General features: G+C 39.2%; 2 protein-coding genes across 2 annotated transcripts; one reads left to right on the forward strand and one right to left on the reverse strand.

Annotated features, from left to right (window-relative positions):
• Nucleotides 1-35: 35 nt before the first annotated feature.
• Nucleotides 36-9,654, reverse strand: cops3 (COP9 signalosome subunit 3). Its single transcript, XM_051417980.1, has 12 exons — nt 9,445-9,654; nt 8,356-8,485; nt 7,332-7,444; nt 6,668-6,717; nt 5,379-5,471; nt 4,932-5,111; nt 4,619-4,759; nt 3,254-3,427; nt 2,202-2,288; nt 1,744-1,857; nt 1,545-1,625; nt 36-880 (listed from the first exon to the last, which is right to left on the reverse strand). Exons 1-12 carry the CDS (start codon nt 9,497-9,499, stop codon nt 827-829), a joined length of 1,272 nt encoding a protein of 423 aa, XP_051273940.1. The 5' UTR covers nt 9,500-9,654; the 3' UTR covers nt 36-826.
• Nucleotides 9,655-10,354: 700 nt separating this feature from the next.
• LOC127373485 (5'(3')-deoxyribonucleotidase, mitochondrial) lies at nt 10,355-18,518 on the forward strand. The gene is made up of 5 exons (XM_051418005.1): nt 10,355-11,787; nt 12,922-13,022; nt 15,178-15,238; nt 15,385-15,499; nt 16,566-18,518. The coding sequence occupies exons 1-5, from the start codon at nt 11,512-11,514 to the stop codon at nt 16,703-16,705; spliced, it is 693 nt and encodes a 230-aa protein (XP_051273965.1). The 5' UTR covers nt 10,355-11,511; the 3' UTR covers nt 16,706-18,518.
• Nucleotides 18,519-19,691: the final 1,173 nt, after the last annotated feature.

Below are 19,691 nucleotides of genomic sequence, written 5' to 3' on the forward strand. Positions count from 1 at the left end.
TGAGAATCTTTTCACAAAGCCATGAAACCCAGAACTATATTCTTAAACAATTTATTATTAACAGATCCACAATCGCAAAGCTCAAGCTCCCAAATGACATGACAGTTTGGTTTCATCTGTTGACTTCACCTCTTGTAATAACAAGCTGTCAAAACGGTTTTCTATACAGTGCTCTAGCGACCTCTAGTGGATCCGACCTAAAAAAACAAAAGAAAAAAAACAAAAACAAAAAACAAAAAAAACAAAACAGTGCACCAGATTGTGAACGACTCCTCCATTGTGCCGAGTTTGGTCAAGGGCATGTCCAGATGAAGATTTGTACAGATTTGCTATTGATGATATCTACATTCTAACCAAAAGGAGTGAGAGGGAAACGATCATTGCAGTCTTTACAAATAGAATATATCAGATTTATTCCTCGTCAGCCATAGATGTTTCTCGTATGTAATGCCCTCTTGTTACGGCCATCATGCAGCAGAACCAAAACAAACAGTGAGAATATTCACACATATGTTTGGAACAAATAAGTCCAGTTTTTATTATTGTGGTTTCTGTTAATGTAGCAGTGGCGCTCCAACCTGAACATTGATAAATAAAACACTGACAAAATTGTAATCTTTTTTCCTTTTCTGTAAGGATCTTTTGTTATCCTTAAGACACTGTGAAGAAAGAATAACCAAATTTATCATCATTCCACACAATTAGATTTTCCTTGACCAATGTCCTTATGCAATAGAATGTTTGTTTTCCTCTTTAAAAAAAATCCAACTCATCCTGGGAAGAACGTGTTGGGCGGCTGCAGCGTTCTCTCCCTGTCCAAGGCCCCTCAGGAATAACTTGATGTTTTGCTACCAACATCGTCCTCCTGCGATCCCATACTCTGAAAGAAAAGAAAACAACAAAGTCACATGTAGAGAATGTTACCTGTTAGACAATAGATCAAATAACTGGTTTAAAAACCAGTTCCTGCTGCACTTCCATTAACAATAGCTGTTTTCTCTTGGAACTAAACAAGGGCCTTTTCCAGGAATCAGGTTTACGACTGAATTATCTGGATAGCTTTCCTGGGAATACCCAGAACTGGTCCTTCTACATTGGTCCATGTTCTAGATTTGAGGACTTTTCAGATTTTACTCCGAAAAACTATCCACTCAATAAACCTGCTTTCCAGTTTTTAATTGTTGTGTTATGTGCAGTGTTTATGCACTTGTAACACCTAGATACAATACCAATAAGGGCATGTTTTATAAAACTGTGGTTATATTTTTAACATTAGCTACCCGTAGTACTGTTGTATTTACCTTTAAATATTCCATAGGTCATTTATTCTTATTTTTCTTACTTATATCTTATTATTTTTTCCACAATATATAAAGCTTCTGAATTAATACAAGTAAATGTAGCACTGACACACAAGACACATTTACTTTACACAAGTAAAGATTTGTTGCACTTCCACAAAGCAACATACATTCATGCATATGGAAAAAAAATATCCAAATAAAAGACATTTCTGTATTTGGCTGTGTTAAATGTTGTCTCACCTTCTGCACAAATTGTGGGTTTACTGTGATTTCTTGATCCATAGACTTTAGTTTCTCATCCAGCTCTATACATTTCAACATCTAAAAGAAGAACATGATATAGCTTCACGTTAAAAGTAGTTAACGCCGAACAAACTACTGGGATTCACACACAGCATTATGATAAGCCAGCACTGAAAATAGAGTTGGACATCCTCACCTCTTGGTCAATTTTGTGGAGCATTGCTGGGTTGTTGTATTTTTCGGGGTTGTCGTGGAAGCAGACCATGCCATCCTTTTGGTTAATGCTAGCGTAGATCTCACCATCTTCAATCTGCACAGACGCATGAGGAAGAGCATGATGAAAATGAAACAGAATATTTCTAGTGCTGCTCAATAGTAAACTGTTGTTTGAATTACATTACAATAACAAAACTGCTTAATCAGCCAAACATCTTGCCTTAAAGTGCAAGGTGAGGCTATGAACGGTCTACATAAAAAGTAAAGCAGATATAATTCTGAATACTCTACAACTACTTCTGTTGAGAAACAAATACATATGCAGTATCATATTACACATACTTTATGTGCAGTGATTAAAACATTTCAATTGATTTCAAGTGTGTGGATGACATGTTGGACTGGCTTTGCATGTCGAGTCTGTCCGGACCAGCTCACCATGTGTAAGACGTATTTCTCTGCTTCCTGGGGGCCTGACAGCTGAACTCGACTTGCCATGTCTTGCAAAGACAGCGTCAGGAAGGTCTGCAGGAGGCCGATAAAAGAGAAACTGATATTAAAAGAGATAAGACTGAAAGATCTGCTGGACCTTTTGAGTGTAAAGTGGTACAGCTACTTTTCTATGGTTGGACATTCGTTGGATCTTACACTATTACAAATAAAAGCAGCCAAGAACTTGTAACCAAGGCACATTGTTTATTGTTATGTTCCTCTAACGTCAGCCTGTGATTGATTTGATGGAGAAATATATTGTGATAATTTTGACCAAACATCTCAGTACAATAATATGTAGGTAGGTGGCTATATTTATCTATTTCAGGAGACAAAACAGGTGGAGTCGTTATTATTCATTTCACACAGAACAGTCAAACCGGCTCAGAACATTACACCAGCTGACTGTGGCAAAGGCTGTAAGAGCTATGATATAAAGATAGCCAAAATACTACAATACGTCTCCTACCATGTTATGACATAGTGTTATGTCACCGTGTTCTAGCTGAAGACAGCGAGCTCTTGTTTCCTTTCTGTTTTTCTCATCTTTCCAGGCACATTAGTGACAGCTGGCTATCAGATGTCTACATCTGACTTCACTGACCCATGTTTCTGGGGTGTTTTCTGTCATTTTGATTACTGTCACTTTCAATGATGTGCGGCAAAGTTGTTGCGGAGGAGGACTGAGACACATTTCCAGATGCCTCAGATCATTTAATAAAAATGTACTCTTCTAACTTGACCAGATAAACTAAACTAATTTAAACTAGTACATATTTCAGAATTTGTCTAAGCCCACTTTAAACCAATGCTTAATTAAAATACGCTTTTGCTTAATTTTTTATGGTCTTCGACTTAAATTTAATCTTTAACCTAAGTCAAAACACAGCCGTATTACACAGTATATTTCAACTAGAGCTGCACGGGAAGAAGCCAGGTTTTGAGGAACTTCACTCACTATTTTGTGACACCTGGCTCGGTTTAGTATAGAAACCCACCTTTGTTAACCTCTGGATGTTCTTCTTGTAGAGGGAGGAGAGGCACTGTTTGACCAGGCCTGTGTTGCTGTCTCGTGCGAAGGTCTCGCTGTGTTTGTTGACCAGGATGCGGAGCTCGGCCGGGTTGTTGGTGGTGTAAACCTGAGCTAACTCGTGGTATGCGTTGCTCAGGGGCTAAAGGTGGCAAAAAGAGACAAAACCAATCACTTAATGGCACAACAGATCATAAAATTGTGTGAGTAGACCTTTACTGGTTTTTACAAAGTGTTCACAAGTCAGCGGAGTCCCTTCATTTCCTTCAGAGCTGAATGGAAATTGGCAGATGTAGGGAAACTGTGTAGAAGTTTATAGCAAAAACAAGTTGCCCACTGCATACATTTCTGACAGTCATGGCTGTTAACAGATAGTCAAATTTCTGCAGGTGTTTATTTCCCTTATGATTCCATTTTATTAACAATAGCTCTACATATAAGTGCAAACTGGAGAAGCTAGAAACAGCCAGTCTAGGCTGTTTACAGCTAGTTAACTATGCACTTTGGACTCTGTCATAACAGTGACTGATTAACTACAGCAAAATAGACGGGTAATTGATAATGAAAATAAACATAGCTGCTGCCCTATTTGACTATAATGCTAGATAAACAGCTATGAATGATGGCACAACCTTTAGGGTGTTTGGGGGTCTATATTTTCAAAGCAACATTATGATCAAAAGGTGCAATTTAAACACCATCTGGCAGGACAGTAGCTCCAATCCTTGTGACCATCGTCATAGATGGAGTTTTGTATGTTCGTATATTAAACAAGTTATAAATGTTATGTATTATTGCACTGCAATCCCGTTACATTTTGTCTTACATTATTTAACCAGCTAAAGTGAGTGCTTGTTTTCAGTATAATAAAAAGCGACACAGCCAGCTGCCACAGATCAGTATTTGACTTCTAATATAGGGGATAGGAGGTGGACCCAATACTTAGTATTTGACAATGTTAAAATGTATATACACTCAGTGTATTGCCAGTTTATCAGGTACACACAGCTATAGCTAATGTGGTCTAATACAACAGCCCTGCAGTAAATCCTGCCTTCATGAAGGTTCTAATGTTCAGTTTGTATTGAAAGGTTTTAGAGAGGTAGTTTTAGGTAGGTGTACCTAATAAACTGAGCTTCTGCAAATTCTGTTAACCACAGGTGGACAGAATGAGCAACATTTCTTGACCGGCTTCATCTGCTTTATCTGATCTAACAGTTATAATGAGCATGAGTTGAAAGTCGGGTAAATGTCTGCAAATGTAAATGTTACAGCTGTAACGAAAGAGCAAAGCGGTAATACAATTCATTCCATACACGTGATTTATCCTTACCTTGATGAACCTCCCTACTATTTGTGAGGTGTATTTGGGCAGGGGCTGCACTTTGCCATGGAGAATGAGTGACACCAGGATGTATTTCTTATAGGCTTCCAACATGATGTGGCTCACTGCCATGGCTGGAGTGGTTATTGCCTGACGAGAGAAAATGAGAAACACACAGTCAACTACATACACACCAGAGACAGTGACAGTTTATTGTGCATTCCTGCCATACATGAGACAAATTATGAAGAATTAATGGTCCCATTAGAAATCAATTTTTAAAAAGTTGTCTATGCCATTACATGCATGCAAGTACATTTACCTGTTCATAAAAATACAGTGCTCTTTCGAAGTTTTTGAGGCCCGTGTAGATCATGCCACCATAGTAGTAGTAACATAAAAAGTGCTTTGCGTCGTAAGCTCCGTTCTCCTTACAGATGTCCATCATGTCCAACTCCAAGAAGGGCAGGGCGGGCTTGAAGCACTTTGCTAACAAGCACAGCTGCAATGAGACAGGTACATAGTGAGGATGAATAAGAGGGTTCCACTAGAAACAAACTGTGCTGGGACTAAGCCTGTTTGAATTATTTAAACACAACCATTTAAACGGCGAGGAGGAGATCGGAAACAATGAAGATAACTGGGAGGCTGACTACAAATAACAGCTACACAGATCACATTTAGCGGCAACATTAAATGTCGAAGTTGAATCATGAGGCCATTTAGGATTACAGCCATGGTGATGATGCAGCAGGGGCCAGTGACTCACCTGACACAGGTCTGCATGAACTGAGGTAAGTTGGTTTGTGTTCATCTGCATTTTGTCTATTGCCTGTTTTAGGACGACAACACCCCTCAATGGCTGCCAGAGAAGGAAAAAACACAGTTATTCAGCTGCAGCTTTTCTGAGACCTCCAAACATGGTGAAAACGGCCCAGGCCTGTACTGCACTTTAAAATGCATTAAAATATTTAGATCAAGAAAGAAAAAAGAAAAACACGCTACTCTTGGATGCTGAAACTCGGTGAGGTACTAGTAATAGGATGACTCATTCTTGTTAAAAAATAAGATTCAAATGTACTAATTTCACTATCACCAAGGGTAAACTGATTTTATAGCAAAGTACATGCAACATTAAAAACACCCACTCGCAAGCTACACTGTCAAGACAGTGCACAGTGTCCTTTAAAACATCATACACACATAATGGGAAAGTCGACAAGGACACTTCACAGAAATGAGAACATCATGGAACTCTCAGAAACATCACACAATACACAGAACACTCTTATTCAGGAGGGAAGAAGAACATTTATTTGTTGGCTCTACTAGACAACACAGACAGAGAGTCAGTGATTCTGCTGCTTTAGTGCACAGGGAGTGATGAAGCATAGTGGCCGCGCTGTGTCAAGTGCTGTTAAGAAGGTGTGTGTCAGTATATTTGAGTATGCCGACACGGGAAAGTGTCAGTACATGCATACTGTAAGTGAAATTGGGCTGGTAAACATTATTAAGATGAAGTGTTGGTGGGATAAAAGAGTCCATGGCCATAACTTTCGGAGCTGGTTGTCTACATCACTAAAACAGTGCTCTGTTAATGAACACGCTCTATTTGCCGGTGCAGGTAGTCTTTGATGGAAGCTAGAAGTGTATGTCTCACAAACCAAAGATGGACTGATCGAGCTGCAAATGGCTAAACAAAAAATAAATTAAACCTCATTTACATTCTGTGTTCCCATCTGATATTTAAACTATTCAGTCTTCATTTATAAGCACTGCAGACTACTGCTGCTGTGAGTCATGAATGGAAACAACTGTTTTTCACAAGCATAATAGCATTATAAATTGTATAATCTATAGAGTAGCCACATAAAGATATGCAGAATTAAGTCTGATACACTCAATTGGCCATTTAAAAATAGCCCTCAACTCGAACATCAAACATCTACGATGGCCACAGATTCATTTAGAGTTTAATCATACATATATATTTTGAATTAAAAGTTATGTGATGATATCTAGTTGGACGTTTGACTATGTCAGAATCATCAGTCTTACCTGTTTCCGCTCTACAAGGGCGTTTGTCAACTGGTGGCAGAGACCAGCAACTGTGAGAGGAAACAGAAGAGAAGGAAGGTGCTTGAAAACTGGTGACACTCTTTTAGTGGTTAGTTAAATGTAAAACACTGCCAGATACATCTACACTTCACTGTCCAGGATGTCATACATAAACTGCAAAAACATACAATGTTGCCATTTTTTTCCCATCAAGCTCCAAAGTTCAACTGTGCCAAATAACTTTAATAATTTTAAGACCTTTGCAGAAAAGGAAGACAATTTACAGCAGCAGATACTGCTGAAAACTAATTATACATTAAATCACACCATTAGAGTTGACCATTACAATCAACATTATAGTTGCCATAAAATTGTAACTGTATTCTTACTTTTGGTTGATACTAAAAAAACATTTTAGAGTTTGTCAGTGGACACTGGGAAAAGCCAGTGTCTGACATATGGCCACAACTGAGTAAAGCACTTGCACAACAGTATTAAGCAGAGCAGATGCTTTCAACACAATAAGGAATAGAATACTGATTAGTGTAGAAATATATTCTTGTTCAGCTGAAAACCTAAAAAAACAACCCTAAAAGAACCATTAGGATACAAAACATGCTACCTAAACATCCAGGAGTGAGAGGTTTGCTTAGTCTGGACTTACAAGTGTCTGTTGCATATCTAATGTGCTCCCCATTGCAGGTACTGATGAAGAGCTGAACTTGGGAGAAGAGCGTCTCAAAGTCAGGGATGTTTGGCATGGAGAACTTCACAAATCTGGAACAAAAGAGTAGAAGGTTGGCAAAAAGCTTTCAGTGAAAACAAGGAGACCCTGATACAGACTGTAATGCTTAACTGGAAATTACAACTTTTGCGTGGGATGAAAATGCTAAATTGGATGGTTTGTAAGGTCATTTCTATATGCAGAGGGGTGCATAGGTATAATTAAATCCACAGAAACCCCTCTTTAATTTACTAATTTTCAAGATTTGAGGTGCAGAAGTGAATTTATAACATTTGGTGTTATAATCTTAAAAAAGGTTTTATTTTATACAATATAAGAAATAGATCACTTTCTTTGCTAGTTGTTGTAGTTCATATTCAAATTATTAGCTGCACATTCAACAGGTAGCCTTTAGCTGCTTTGTGATGATACCACATGTGTTATGCTTCATGCAACAGGCAGCCTTTAATTATGAAATAACATAATACAGAGATGTACGAAATGGCACTTTCTACATAACATGCAAATACTAGCTCACTTATGCAAATTGTTTTTTAACCAACCCGCAACTCACGTTTTTCACCTAACAATATGCTGGCATCTAAGATGTGTGCACCACTCTCTTCCTGTCAACTATTTTACCTCAAAGGCTCCACCACCTCTACCCTAGAACCCCTCTATCCTCAGAAAAGGTACAATGTGACCTTCAGCAGACACAACAAATAACAGAATCTCTTGGCCCAGTTCAGAAAAAAAGTGGAGCAGAAGCTAGGACAATAATGAAGGCAGGAGCATAGAGGAACACAAGAATGGACAGAAGTGAACACAAAAGCAAACAGACGGAAAAAAAAAAAAAAAAAACAGCAACAGGCGACACTACAGACCATGGAAGAGTTCTTGACGGGGGCTAACTACACTGGAGGCGGTAAACCTGGGAAGAATGAGGACGGAGCGTGCTACTTACAGAACAGCCAGCACGCCCAGGGAGTGCTCCTGGATGTCCAAGGCCCCCAGCACCGTGTCCAGGTGGGACAGATTTTTGGCCAGCAGCTCCCCACTCTTGTTGATCAACTCGCACAGCTGAGTCATCTGGCCTGGAGGGGTTAGGGAGGCACGAGAACAGAGAGAAAGTAAACCACTTCTTGAATGCCCGTTAGATCTTAGTTCATCGCATATCTAACACAGCTTACGTCGCAATGCTAGATGCGGACCAAATTTAAGAAATCGATGCTTTTAGGCAGGCCAGTTGGTTTGTAAATAAATTAGGATTTTATACTGGGATTATATGTAATCAAATTTCTCATTACATGTTGTGGCAAATAAGAAGTACACATGCACTAACTGGACTGGTTACCAAAACTAAAATTATTATTATAACCTTCCCCCTATTGCAGTCACTGTAAATGATGAGGTTAAGTTAATAAAATCCACAAAGGAGAAGGGGACAATACTTTTCCACCCGTAAGTATGCTGAGGAATTGTAATCATTGTTTAAGTGTTTAAATTAACAATAAAATGTTCCTATGAATGCCAAGTACCTATTCTTTACAAATGTAGAAAACAAACTGACTAACACAATCATTTATAATCATCGTGCCGTGGCTGAGTATTTCAATATAAATCGCCCGGTTAAGTGTCCTGTCAAGGCCTTGCAACAGAGGTAATGCAGGTTTGATTGACAGATGACTTTGAACCAATAATATTCGCTAATTCAGTTCGCCAGCCAATCACGTGGGGCCAGGGCGGGACTACCGGTCGGCAATCCCCAGAAATTATTTTCTAGATCAAAAACAAAAAGTAGGATTTAGACATTTTCTTTGACAACATGCCCGGTTCGCGGTTATCCTTGGCGTCCATGTGCACTAACGCATCTTCTGGTGATACTTTACAGAACTCTCGCAGCCAAACAAAGTCATTTTAGCGGTGTGTTTACATGATAAAGCAAAAAGAGGGCTCTGACCAGTTTGGCTGCCTAGCTATCGGCAAGGCATTGGATAGCATATGCTAGCTAACTAGCTAATACTTCCCACTCGAATGAGTTTAGCAACCGTACCTTGAGCGGAGAGCTGCCGCACATTGTTCACAAACTGCTCCAAGGCTGAAGCCATTATTTCCTGGGTCCAAAGTGGAGGTAATTTGCACTGTTTTTCATTCAAACGTCAGAAACAACTCCGTCCGGACTAAGACAGGGGGCCACACAGCCGCCACTGATGTGAAGTTATCGCGAGATAATAAGAACGGAGCAGACTGCAACGAGTTTACGGATCGACCATTGGATTCTTAAAGGGCCACACACACGATTTGCTGAGGATTTGTAACATCATTGTCATACTTCCCATAACAGTATTTTTCTTAGGAAATTGTAACTTATTGTTCTTGTCTTGTGTTTTGTCTTGTCTTATGTTTATTCCAGACTGCAGTGCCAATTCTTCCTTTAAGGGAGAAGAAATACAGGAACTGACGTACATTTACCTGGTTTTCAACAAAGATGTTATAAGAGTAAGAGCTCCTGTCTAACTGAGTTTTAAACACCCACTGTTAATAGACTGGGCACCGACTGTACTTGTATTTTCTTGTAAATATAACTATCAAAAAATGATCTTGTCTGTAACTGTGGTAATTTTTGGCTTTTTTGCAGATGAAATACAGAACTAAGTTGTTATGATGTTACTATGTTGCTAAGGAACTGGGTAAATTCAGTTTTGGCATCCATCCATTTATTCTCTAAAGCTCTTATCATGTTCAGGGTTCAAACAGGACCTTGCTCTGTGGAGGAGTATATGCCTAATGCCAATTCCCATGCCACCTTGCTGCCCTTGTTGTTTTGGACTTAGGTCATTTTATACAATAACTGTTGAGAAAATCAAATATATTAATGGGATCTCTAATCTACCTCATTTAAATAACAGGAGATTATAAAATGAAATGGATTTTTAAATGGTGTATTTACATGTTTTGTCTACTTTTAACAAAAAGATAGTCTAATGTTGTCTTTTATAAAAATGTTTCTTTTCATCCCAGATGGAAGCCTGTTATACACTGGCCCATCATCTGTACTCACTTGATTTAAATTCTTTAATCTTGAAACTGATTTTGTGTGATTGTTGTACCACTATATGTCTAGCTCCCAACAGCATAACTGTAATGTATTGTAGTTTTGATTGTTGGTAAATGTAAATGCAAAAATAAACATCACAACAACTGAAATATATAAAAAAAACTTTTATTTTGGCACATTTTCAAATAAACATGTATTTTATGTACAGCTGGGATATCCCTAAAAGGTTCACTGTAGGATGCAGAATGCTACATTGTCAGTCCAATCAATCACTTTTAGAAATGCACTTTGCACTTTATCCATTCAGAATTGGTTACTGTCACATTAAGACAGAAATAGCCGACTGTACCATGCCTATACTAATCTGACTATCTCATATAACAATAAAAACAATAATGGTGGTTATAAAACGTTTTTCTTTCTTTTTGTTGAAAAATGCGCAATATTGTAAAATAAGCTCATTGAGACTGGATTTGGCTCTCACGCATTGAAAACAACAGAGGAGTGAGCCATCCTGTTCACCTAAAATATCTTTGTTGCGAGCAGCCTTGTAGAGCTTGTTCTCAGTGCTGAGAGCTCCTCTCCCCTTGCTGCTGCAGTGCCAGTTGTGCATTACTCCTTGTGGTTCAGGTTGCTCCAGCAGCCACTGTAGCAGATGCTGTGGGTTTGAGAGACAAGCTGTGGGTAATACACACTGACAAACGATGCAAACAGCTCCCAGTTACACTGTGACCAAAGGCATGTCACATTTGACCTGCCCGCTGCTGTGCGGCTAGCCTTTTAGCTAAAGTTAGCCACCGACCGTTACCGTTAGCTCAACTGCAGCTGACTAGCAGAGAAACGCCCAGAATGATAAAGTTGAGCTAACAGTGAAACTAAACTTGACGAAAATACAAATAACAGCACAACCTATGCTAAGTGCTGAAAACAACTCGCTTTAACGGCCGCAGTATCTGGAAAACTTTTCGACTCTCATGCGGACTTTCTCCACTGTTTCCAGTCGTCGTTCGGAGAGGGTTAACGGCAGTGACCGTTGTTGCAGCACTCAGTCAACAGTCAACGATGTCCCTACTGTCCCGTACAACACGCCTACTCGGAAGAGGAACAACCTTGCTCCGTGATCCGTGTAAGAGGATTTGCGTTAACATGTCGTCCTCCTCTGCCTCGGGTAAGAGACTGCGGGTTCTGGTTGACATGGACGGGGTCCTGGCGGACTTCGAGGGCGGGTTCTTGAAGAAGTACCGGGCCAGGTACCCGAACGAGCCCTACATCACCCTGGATGACAGGAGGGGGTTTTGGGTGTCGACGCAGTATGGGCAGCTGAGGAGTGACCTGTGTGTAAGTGACACGCATACCTGTGCACAAAAATAGTTCCTCAAGTCCACTTTTGCAGTCCTGCACAGAAGCAGAGGCCCCTGAGCTGGTCCCAATGGGGTTCCCAGTGAAGTAGTCTTTAAACAGGAATGTATGCCATTTAGAGACTGTGTTAGAATGACAAGTGACAGGCCTTGCTCTTTCTGCAGTTTGCAGTTGCAGTTTGGTATTAATCAACAGGATGGGCCCTCAGACACAGACATTATTTACTGAACTATACAGATCAGCAGGTGACAACCTTATTTTGCTTGTGGTGCATTGAATTAAAGCAGTGCCTAGTATGCAACCCCCTTCCAAATGCCACAGGTATGCATTTGCACAGTGCTGACCAGTTCAACCACAAAGTTTTTCTACTCAATCTCATCTTAAAACGACAAACTGTAGTGGAAATAGATCCTAATGACCACATTATTTTATACCATTCTAAACCATTCAAATCTTGAATTTTTTAGTTGTTCTGTATTGCTTTAAATCCAGTTGATTTGTCACGGGCCTGTCATTTACAGTATTTTAAGACACCCTAAGGTTATTTTCACAGTCAAGAGTGAACGTCGCATTTAATATTTAGAGTTGTTTCTGTGGAAACACATTTATCCAACTTTGGAGTAGCGATAGGGCATAATACTAAATGAATCTGTCTGTGTGACGATGGGAAAATTGCCTACTCATCCCAATTTTGGGGGGGGGGATATTAAAAGCCATCTAAAATATATATATAATTTATGTTATGTAACATTGATAAAATATGACACTAAATCATAAACCAGGTCAGGGGTACAATGTCCGTGTTAAGCATGAGGACAGATGAAGAAATAGACCTCAAAGATCTTTTCCTTGTCTTTGCTTTTTCATGAATAAAACATTCAAGAACGCTGTACAGTTCAGTCTCGCTCAAATATCAGCTTCTCTGTGCTTCTGGACAACGAGTGTCTAGCTGACCTTGAAAATGTTGCCTTTTGGACTTCCTTCAGAGCACATGTACGCTCACGTGGATACGCACACACATACAATCACCTTATCAATGTACACTTATACTAAGCTGTGTTAGTGTGTGTATGTGTGTTTTATATATTTTTTGTTTTTATTTGTTGATTCCAGGAAAAAGCCAGTAGTATCTGGGAGTCTAAGGACTTCTTCATAGAACTGGAAGCGCTGCCAGGAGGAGTGGAGGCGGTTAAGGAGATGGCCAAGATGGATAAGTAGGTCTTGAAGATGCAGTTCACTTATCTAATATTTAAACTGATTTGGCTGCAGGTAAAATGTGATATACACTGGTTCCTGTGCAACATCATCTTGTAATGTGTGCGAATGTGGAGGGTAGACAACGCATTTATTTTACTTTAATTTTACCTGGTCTATTCCCATTGAGATTCCAAATCTCTTTTACAAAGGGCCAAGACAGCAGCATAAAGTTTAGATAAAATAAAAAAACAGGCTTGGTTAGGGGTTAGGGTTAATAGGCTTCATCTAATTTAAGGTGACTGTAGCTCATACCAAGATGATTTAAAAAGCACTTTCCCCAAAGACAGTGCGGGCTCGGGGAGTGATTTCTCATCTAAGGTTAGAATGACTGAGAGCTTATGGAGGGATGGACACCAGGAGCTGATTTTGTGCCTCAAACTGCACAAACAGTGGTGGGTGGAAAAGATGACTAATTTGCATCTAGCGATCTGGCGAGAGCCTTGAATTTGAATAAGGTGGTAAGGTGGTGGATGGTGAGGAGGAACACTGTTTAAGGTTAGACACATGCTCACACTCCTACTCACTATTGTTTATTTATGGATGTTTAATGCATATTGCAGATGCTGTGATCAATACTGTATGGTGGTGCAGAGTCAGACTGATGGATGGAGGGAAACTGTGTCATGTTACACTTATAATTTGTCAGCGAAAAGGAAATCACAAAGCAGGGCACCATGTCTGCTTATTGGTGTTATGTATTGGGTATAGACAGGTCGGTGCTGTGTGCATGATGAGGTTTCTCTCCTACTGCTGTTACATATATTGTTATTTTAAGGCCATTTTAATGCTGCTGATAGCTATATGTTAAATATTTTTTTGAGTTGTGTACTTACATTATCCCAATGTTTCCAACAATGTAGAAACCCAGAGAAATAAAATTTTATTCAGGTAATGGTGCGTTTCACTGGTCGCCTTTAAATGGGATCATATACCCTTTGCGAATATGTCATTGTTGTGTTTGTTGTCTGCCAGTAGCTGTCATAAATTGACTTTTCATCCAGTTTTAAATAGCATTTTTACAATACACTTTTTAGATTGTTTTAGCTGGATAAAGAATTTTAGTCATCAGACGTCTAGAGCCTTTTTGGAACAGCTTTATTCAGTGTTTGTACTGGTCATGATCACCAGGTCTCGGTACATGTAAATAAATCTGTCTATGCGTGTTAGGAAATATCGAAAAATATCGTGTCGTGATATTTTATTTTGTGATATTGTAACCATTTCTCAAAAACCCACAATTTTTGTGTTTAAGCCCCCAACTGCTCGATAGCTGTGTTGTAAATGCAAACTGAGGGCTATGATGGATGGATTATACAGGTACTGTGATAAATACAAATGCACATTCCAACTTTTTTAAATGCAGACTTTATTTATATGGTGGCGTGTTCTTTATACTATGATAGTTTTCCTAAAAAAAAGTTTTTAAAATGAATTTGCAATATATCACAATATATTGAATTGTAACCTGTGTATTGTGATACATATCTTGTAGCCAGATTCTTGCCAATACACATGCCTACTATAGAGTTATTCATTCCAACAGGCAATATATTTAAAGATGGTACATGTTGTGTGATATGAGTAGCTTCAGTCCTGAGCTCTCACTATCAGTGTAGTTAGAGCTGTGATTCTCCGTAGCACCGGCCACATGCTTTTGGTGCACTCCACTTTGTGTGTTTTGTGAAAGCATCCTGTAACTGGCATCTGCAGTGAGATATTTCACTCCAGTGTAATCTGAGTCAACACAAAGGAGGCTGTGAATGCTATTTCCGGTAGCATTCTCAGAAACACAGTGGAATAATGTCTAAAAATAGCCAACATAGTTATGAAATTGTATGTTTACATTTCCTCTCCTGGTGGAAATGAATGTGTTTCTTTAGCCACCAGTGCCTGAAAGAACCTGTTTCTTATCAGGCACTCTGCCATATGGTGTTTTCACTTTTGTTTTTTACTTGTTTGTTTCCCTACCAGGGATGGTCCACTGCCCGTCTCCAATATTAATTCCCGTTATAAGGAGCCAGTGTGTTTGTCAGGTATCAGCAGATGGAATACAGAAATGTTTGTATGTTTACATTTTTTCCACTCTGGTCTTGTTTCCCTTTCTTTCCACAGCACAGATGTCTTTATTTGCACCAGCCCTATAAACCATTACCAACACTGCCCGTATGAGAAGGTAAGCAGCTTCTCTGTCAATCACCAACATCTATTCTGTTTTTCCTTCTTCTAATTAGATATCATCTGCTGTGTGTGTGTGTGTGTGTGTGTGTGTGTGTGTGTGTGTGTGTGTGTGTGTGTGTGTGTGTGTGTGTGTGTGTCCAGTATGCCTGGGTAGAGAAGCATTTGGGCCATCATTTTCTGGAACAGGTCATCCTGACCAGAGACAAGACATTAATCACCGGAGACATTCTAATAGACGACAAGCCTGACATTCTAGGTGAGAACATGAGAACTGTACATGTGTTTGTGTGTGCACATGCAGCATTGATCTCGTCACAATAACAAAAAGGCAGCTAATTCACATTTAATATAGTATTTATATGACAAATGATTACAATACTTTCAATATATAACATTATTATAATACCTTCTGTATTGTACTATTGATATCGATGAGATCCCTAATCTCAAATAACTGACCATTTGCTAAGCTCCACCCCTCTGGCACGTCACATATGCCGTCTCCAGTGATAATGGTGGCAGATTTACTACTCAAAATTCTTAGTCATTATTAAACAACAGGTCTTTGATTGCATAGAGAGGCAAACAATATTTATCTTCTGCATTTACCCAGTCCTTTATACGAGACGTAGTGGGCAGCCATTGGCACCTGGGGAGCAACTTGGGATTCAGTGCCGGGACAAACACACATTTTAATGCAATCGTTTCTCACTTTTCCCATGTGTCTTTGACTTTGTGAGGACTAAAAAAAAAAACGACACAACCCTCCAAACACTTTGAATGCTGAGTAGCAGACTTAATACAGCGCCATGTACACCACTTCAGCATGTGGAGAAATCCAAAGATTCACAAATCCTGCCATGCCTAACTATGGTTGCTAAGCTATGATTGGACAGTCCCTGTTCTGAGGGAGGGGTTTATCGAACGGAAATACAATATTCTATAAGTTCTCTGATCTGAAGACTGCAGCTGAGGTATTTTTGGCTCATTTTAATATTCAAATGAGTGTTGATTCGCCACAACACCCGATCCATATCTAGTGCGCACTAGAAACGTTTCTTTTTTCTTTTTTTTCCCCATGTCCCTTTAGGGGCTCCGTAGCGTTCAGCACACACAGAAGTGTATTTTAAAGATTTAAAGGAGGAAGGAAGGCAATAAAAATGAAAGGAAGAGGATTTTATAATCCTGTCTGCACCTTTTAAGACTGCTGCCACAGTGTGTGCGCCGTTAGGCCAGATCTGCTGGGTTTGTACACTGTACACTGTAGAATAAGTGTGTTTGTCCCTGATGTAATGTTTCTGACTAACATGTCTCCTGATCAGGCGTGGAGCCCAAACCAACATGGGAGCACATCCTGTTTACCGCCTGCCACAACAAGCACCTTTCCAGCAGCCCCTCCCAGAGACGGCTCCTATCTTGGTCGGACGACTGGAGGGCCATCCTGGACAGCAAAAGGCAGTGAGGACACTCCGTTCGGGGGGGGATTGCTTGTCTTCCAGAAGCAATGCCAGAATTCATCTCTGGAAAGAAGGAACGTAAAATACCAAAGGGGGAGTGATCAGCGAAATTATCAGTAACATATTCAGGTTGGATGTTTTACACAGAGCAGACACTTGTTGCACTCCGTTGGGAGAGGACAATCACTTGTTTGACCACAAGGGGGCACTCTGAGACTGTGTGTGAAGTGGGGCCGACAACCACATTTCCACCAATTTCACTGAAACAACTGTGACAACAAAACAGTCAAACATGAGGACAAAATTAATTCAAAGTACTTGTTAAAGTCTAAAAGGTATGATTGACCTTGCCTGTGTCCACTGCATACTATATGTTTTTTTTGGAGGGGGTTCTTACTGTGGACATTTTATTTTTGAGCCACTGGATGGGTTTACAGTTTTCCTCACAAATCTTATCAGTAGTCGACAGCGGTGTGTTGCGTTAATGAGTCAGTGGACCTTAATTCACTCACAACAACAGGGCACTCCACTACACATTCTAATTTACAGAAAAAGTCTCCATGAGTCGTAGGCACTGGTGAGTATGTGCAATACATAAATGTAGGAAAGTGACCTGGACGTACAAACACTGTAACTGTTATGTCAGGTTGTTATTTTACATATACTGTTTTGGGAGAATACTGCAATGTGTCTTGGGTCACCGAGCACCACCGTCAAATATACGTGTAGAGAGATATGTCGTTAAGGTTTTTAAAGAGCTGATACAGTTATATTGGTGCTTTTTCACTTTTTTCCTCTGTTTCACAATGGTTTATGCATCTTAACTATTACACCAATGAGAAAAGAAATACTCATGCACACACACATACGCATGTTGCCAAAACCCTTACTAGTGTTGAATATATTAGAATTACAGTCACTGGAAAATGTGTGCTGAATATGTTTAAAATGTTAATGGAAGAAAAGATGTTAAGATTGTTTCAATCTAAGATGTAAGACTAAACTTAACCTCAAAAAGTGACATGATTTATATTGTTTTTACATGCTCTAATTTCACACAGTCAAACAATTTTGAATCTAACCCATATTTTAATCATTTCTGCTTAAACGTCTTGCAGTATGCCCATTGTAAATGTGCTGAAATGAGAGAGTAACATTATCTCCATATGTCCAAAATCAGTACGCACTATAAACAGTACACTTTCTTTTAACCTTATATTTTCTATTTTTAGCATGTTTACATAAGCACATTGCACCAGATTAAAAACCTCCTGACTGAGTACCTCCACAACACAATAAAATCAATTTATTTTAGCATGTCGTTTGTGATTTGAAAATAGATTTTTGACTGAAAAGACTACATACAGTGTATCCACATTTCATGACATTGAGCCACATGAGCCACAAAACTGCATTTGTCTGTTTCACCCAAGAACTGCAGAACTCTTGCTCACTGTCTGCGGTGAGTTTAAGCAAAAGAACATTTAAGAAAACGACTCTCTCTCGGTCAGGATTTTCTTTGTTCTCCTTCAATCCATTTTGGCTTTTTCTGGCAGGTCAGTCAGGAATTTTCCTGTTGCCAATAATGTGCTTTGTGGAAAAGAAAGCGGTGGATGCAGAACATATGTTATGACAGATGTACTTAGTGCTGAGTGTTTAGTCTAGTGAACGCATTCAAATGTTTCTGTCCATGGGATATTTAAATGCTGTGTTTTATTCCACCTCACTTAAAATGCCTACAAAGAAAAGAACAATAGGAGGACCAGGGAAGTTTTAATGAACCTCTTTTTGGTGCAATTAAAGGTGCATTTCATTTTCTTTGTTTAGTTTTTTTATTATTTGTTCATTCAGGTCCACGCTGCCAAAAGTCACATGGACTCACAAATGGGCAGAATGGGACTGTTTAACGAAACATGATGAACTTGCCTCTTTGTGCTCTTTGTGGTAATTTCCTCTCTGCTGATTATATCAGTTAAGAACACACACAAAAAAAACATCTGAGAATGAAAATTAGTCTAGACTGCAGATTACCCTCAGTCCATTTTATTATACCAGGAAAGACTTTGCTACACATGGCTATCAAATGTCAACATCTGCCTCCTTATATCCTTGCATTTTGGGACTGATTCTGACTACAAAAACCTAAGCCCATATCTATCAAACTTCTACAGGAGTAACCTTTAACAAGAGCTCTAATTGATCACATGTATGCCTAGAGAGCAACAGCCAATCAGAGACTAGAATATAACCTGCATCTACCCAATGGTTCATTTTTTATTTTTTTTTTTAAACTTACATCTTCCAAGGGATATCTGCAAACATACTTGTCTGTTTTGTTGCAATAAACAATTAATATCACATAAATAGAGATGAAATAATAGTAAATTGGCTACAAATCCAGACTGTTTTTTCTGTTATAATAACAGGGAGTTTAATAGCACAACGTCAAGTGCCAACATTGAAAGTGGCATAACATCCTATAATGTGCTTTGGAGCCGAACAGCTAATGAGAAAACAACAGCTGAAAATATTAAGCCAAAAACTGCACAGTTCTAAGTTATACGTATTTTTTCAGATGTTATTCATGGTGAGCCATGCTTTATTGCAATAACACGTCTCAGATATTGTGTCTGTCTTCACATGGCAGCCATCTTAAACCCCCCACAGGCTTCTCCTAGCCAGTTTAGGAGACGTCTAGTGTTCTCTCAAATTCCAGAACATTTTACAGACAGAAGATTTCTGAATATATTATAAATAGCTTTTATCTTGAACTCTGCGAATAGGAGTAAGTGAAGGATTTTTGCTGTTATATGTCACTTGAATTTGAGTGAAATTTTACTTTAAAAGAGTACACCAGTTTAGCATTACACTCCTATAAAATATCCAAATTGATGCAGCAGAACCAGAGATATCATCTTCTTTATTCCACACATCAATATTTACTGTCAAAACATGGCTTACATTTCCCAAAATGCAACTCGACAGCCAACA

Source organism: Dicentrarchus labrax, unplaced genomic scaffold, assembly GCF_905237075.1.
Source record: "Dicentrarchus labrax unplaced genomic scaffold, dlabrax2021, whole genome shotgun sequence".
Classification (NCBI taxonomy): Eukaryota; Metazoa; Chordata; class Actinopteri; family Moronidae; genus Dicentrarchus; species Dicentrarchus labrax.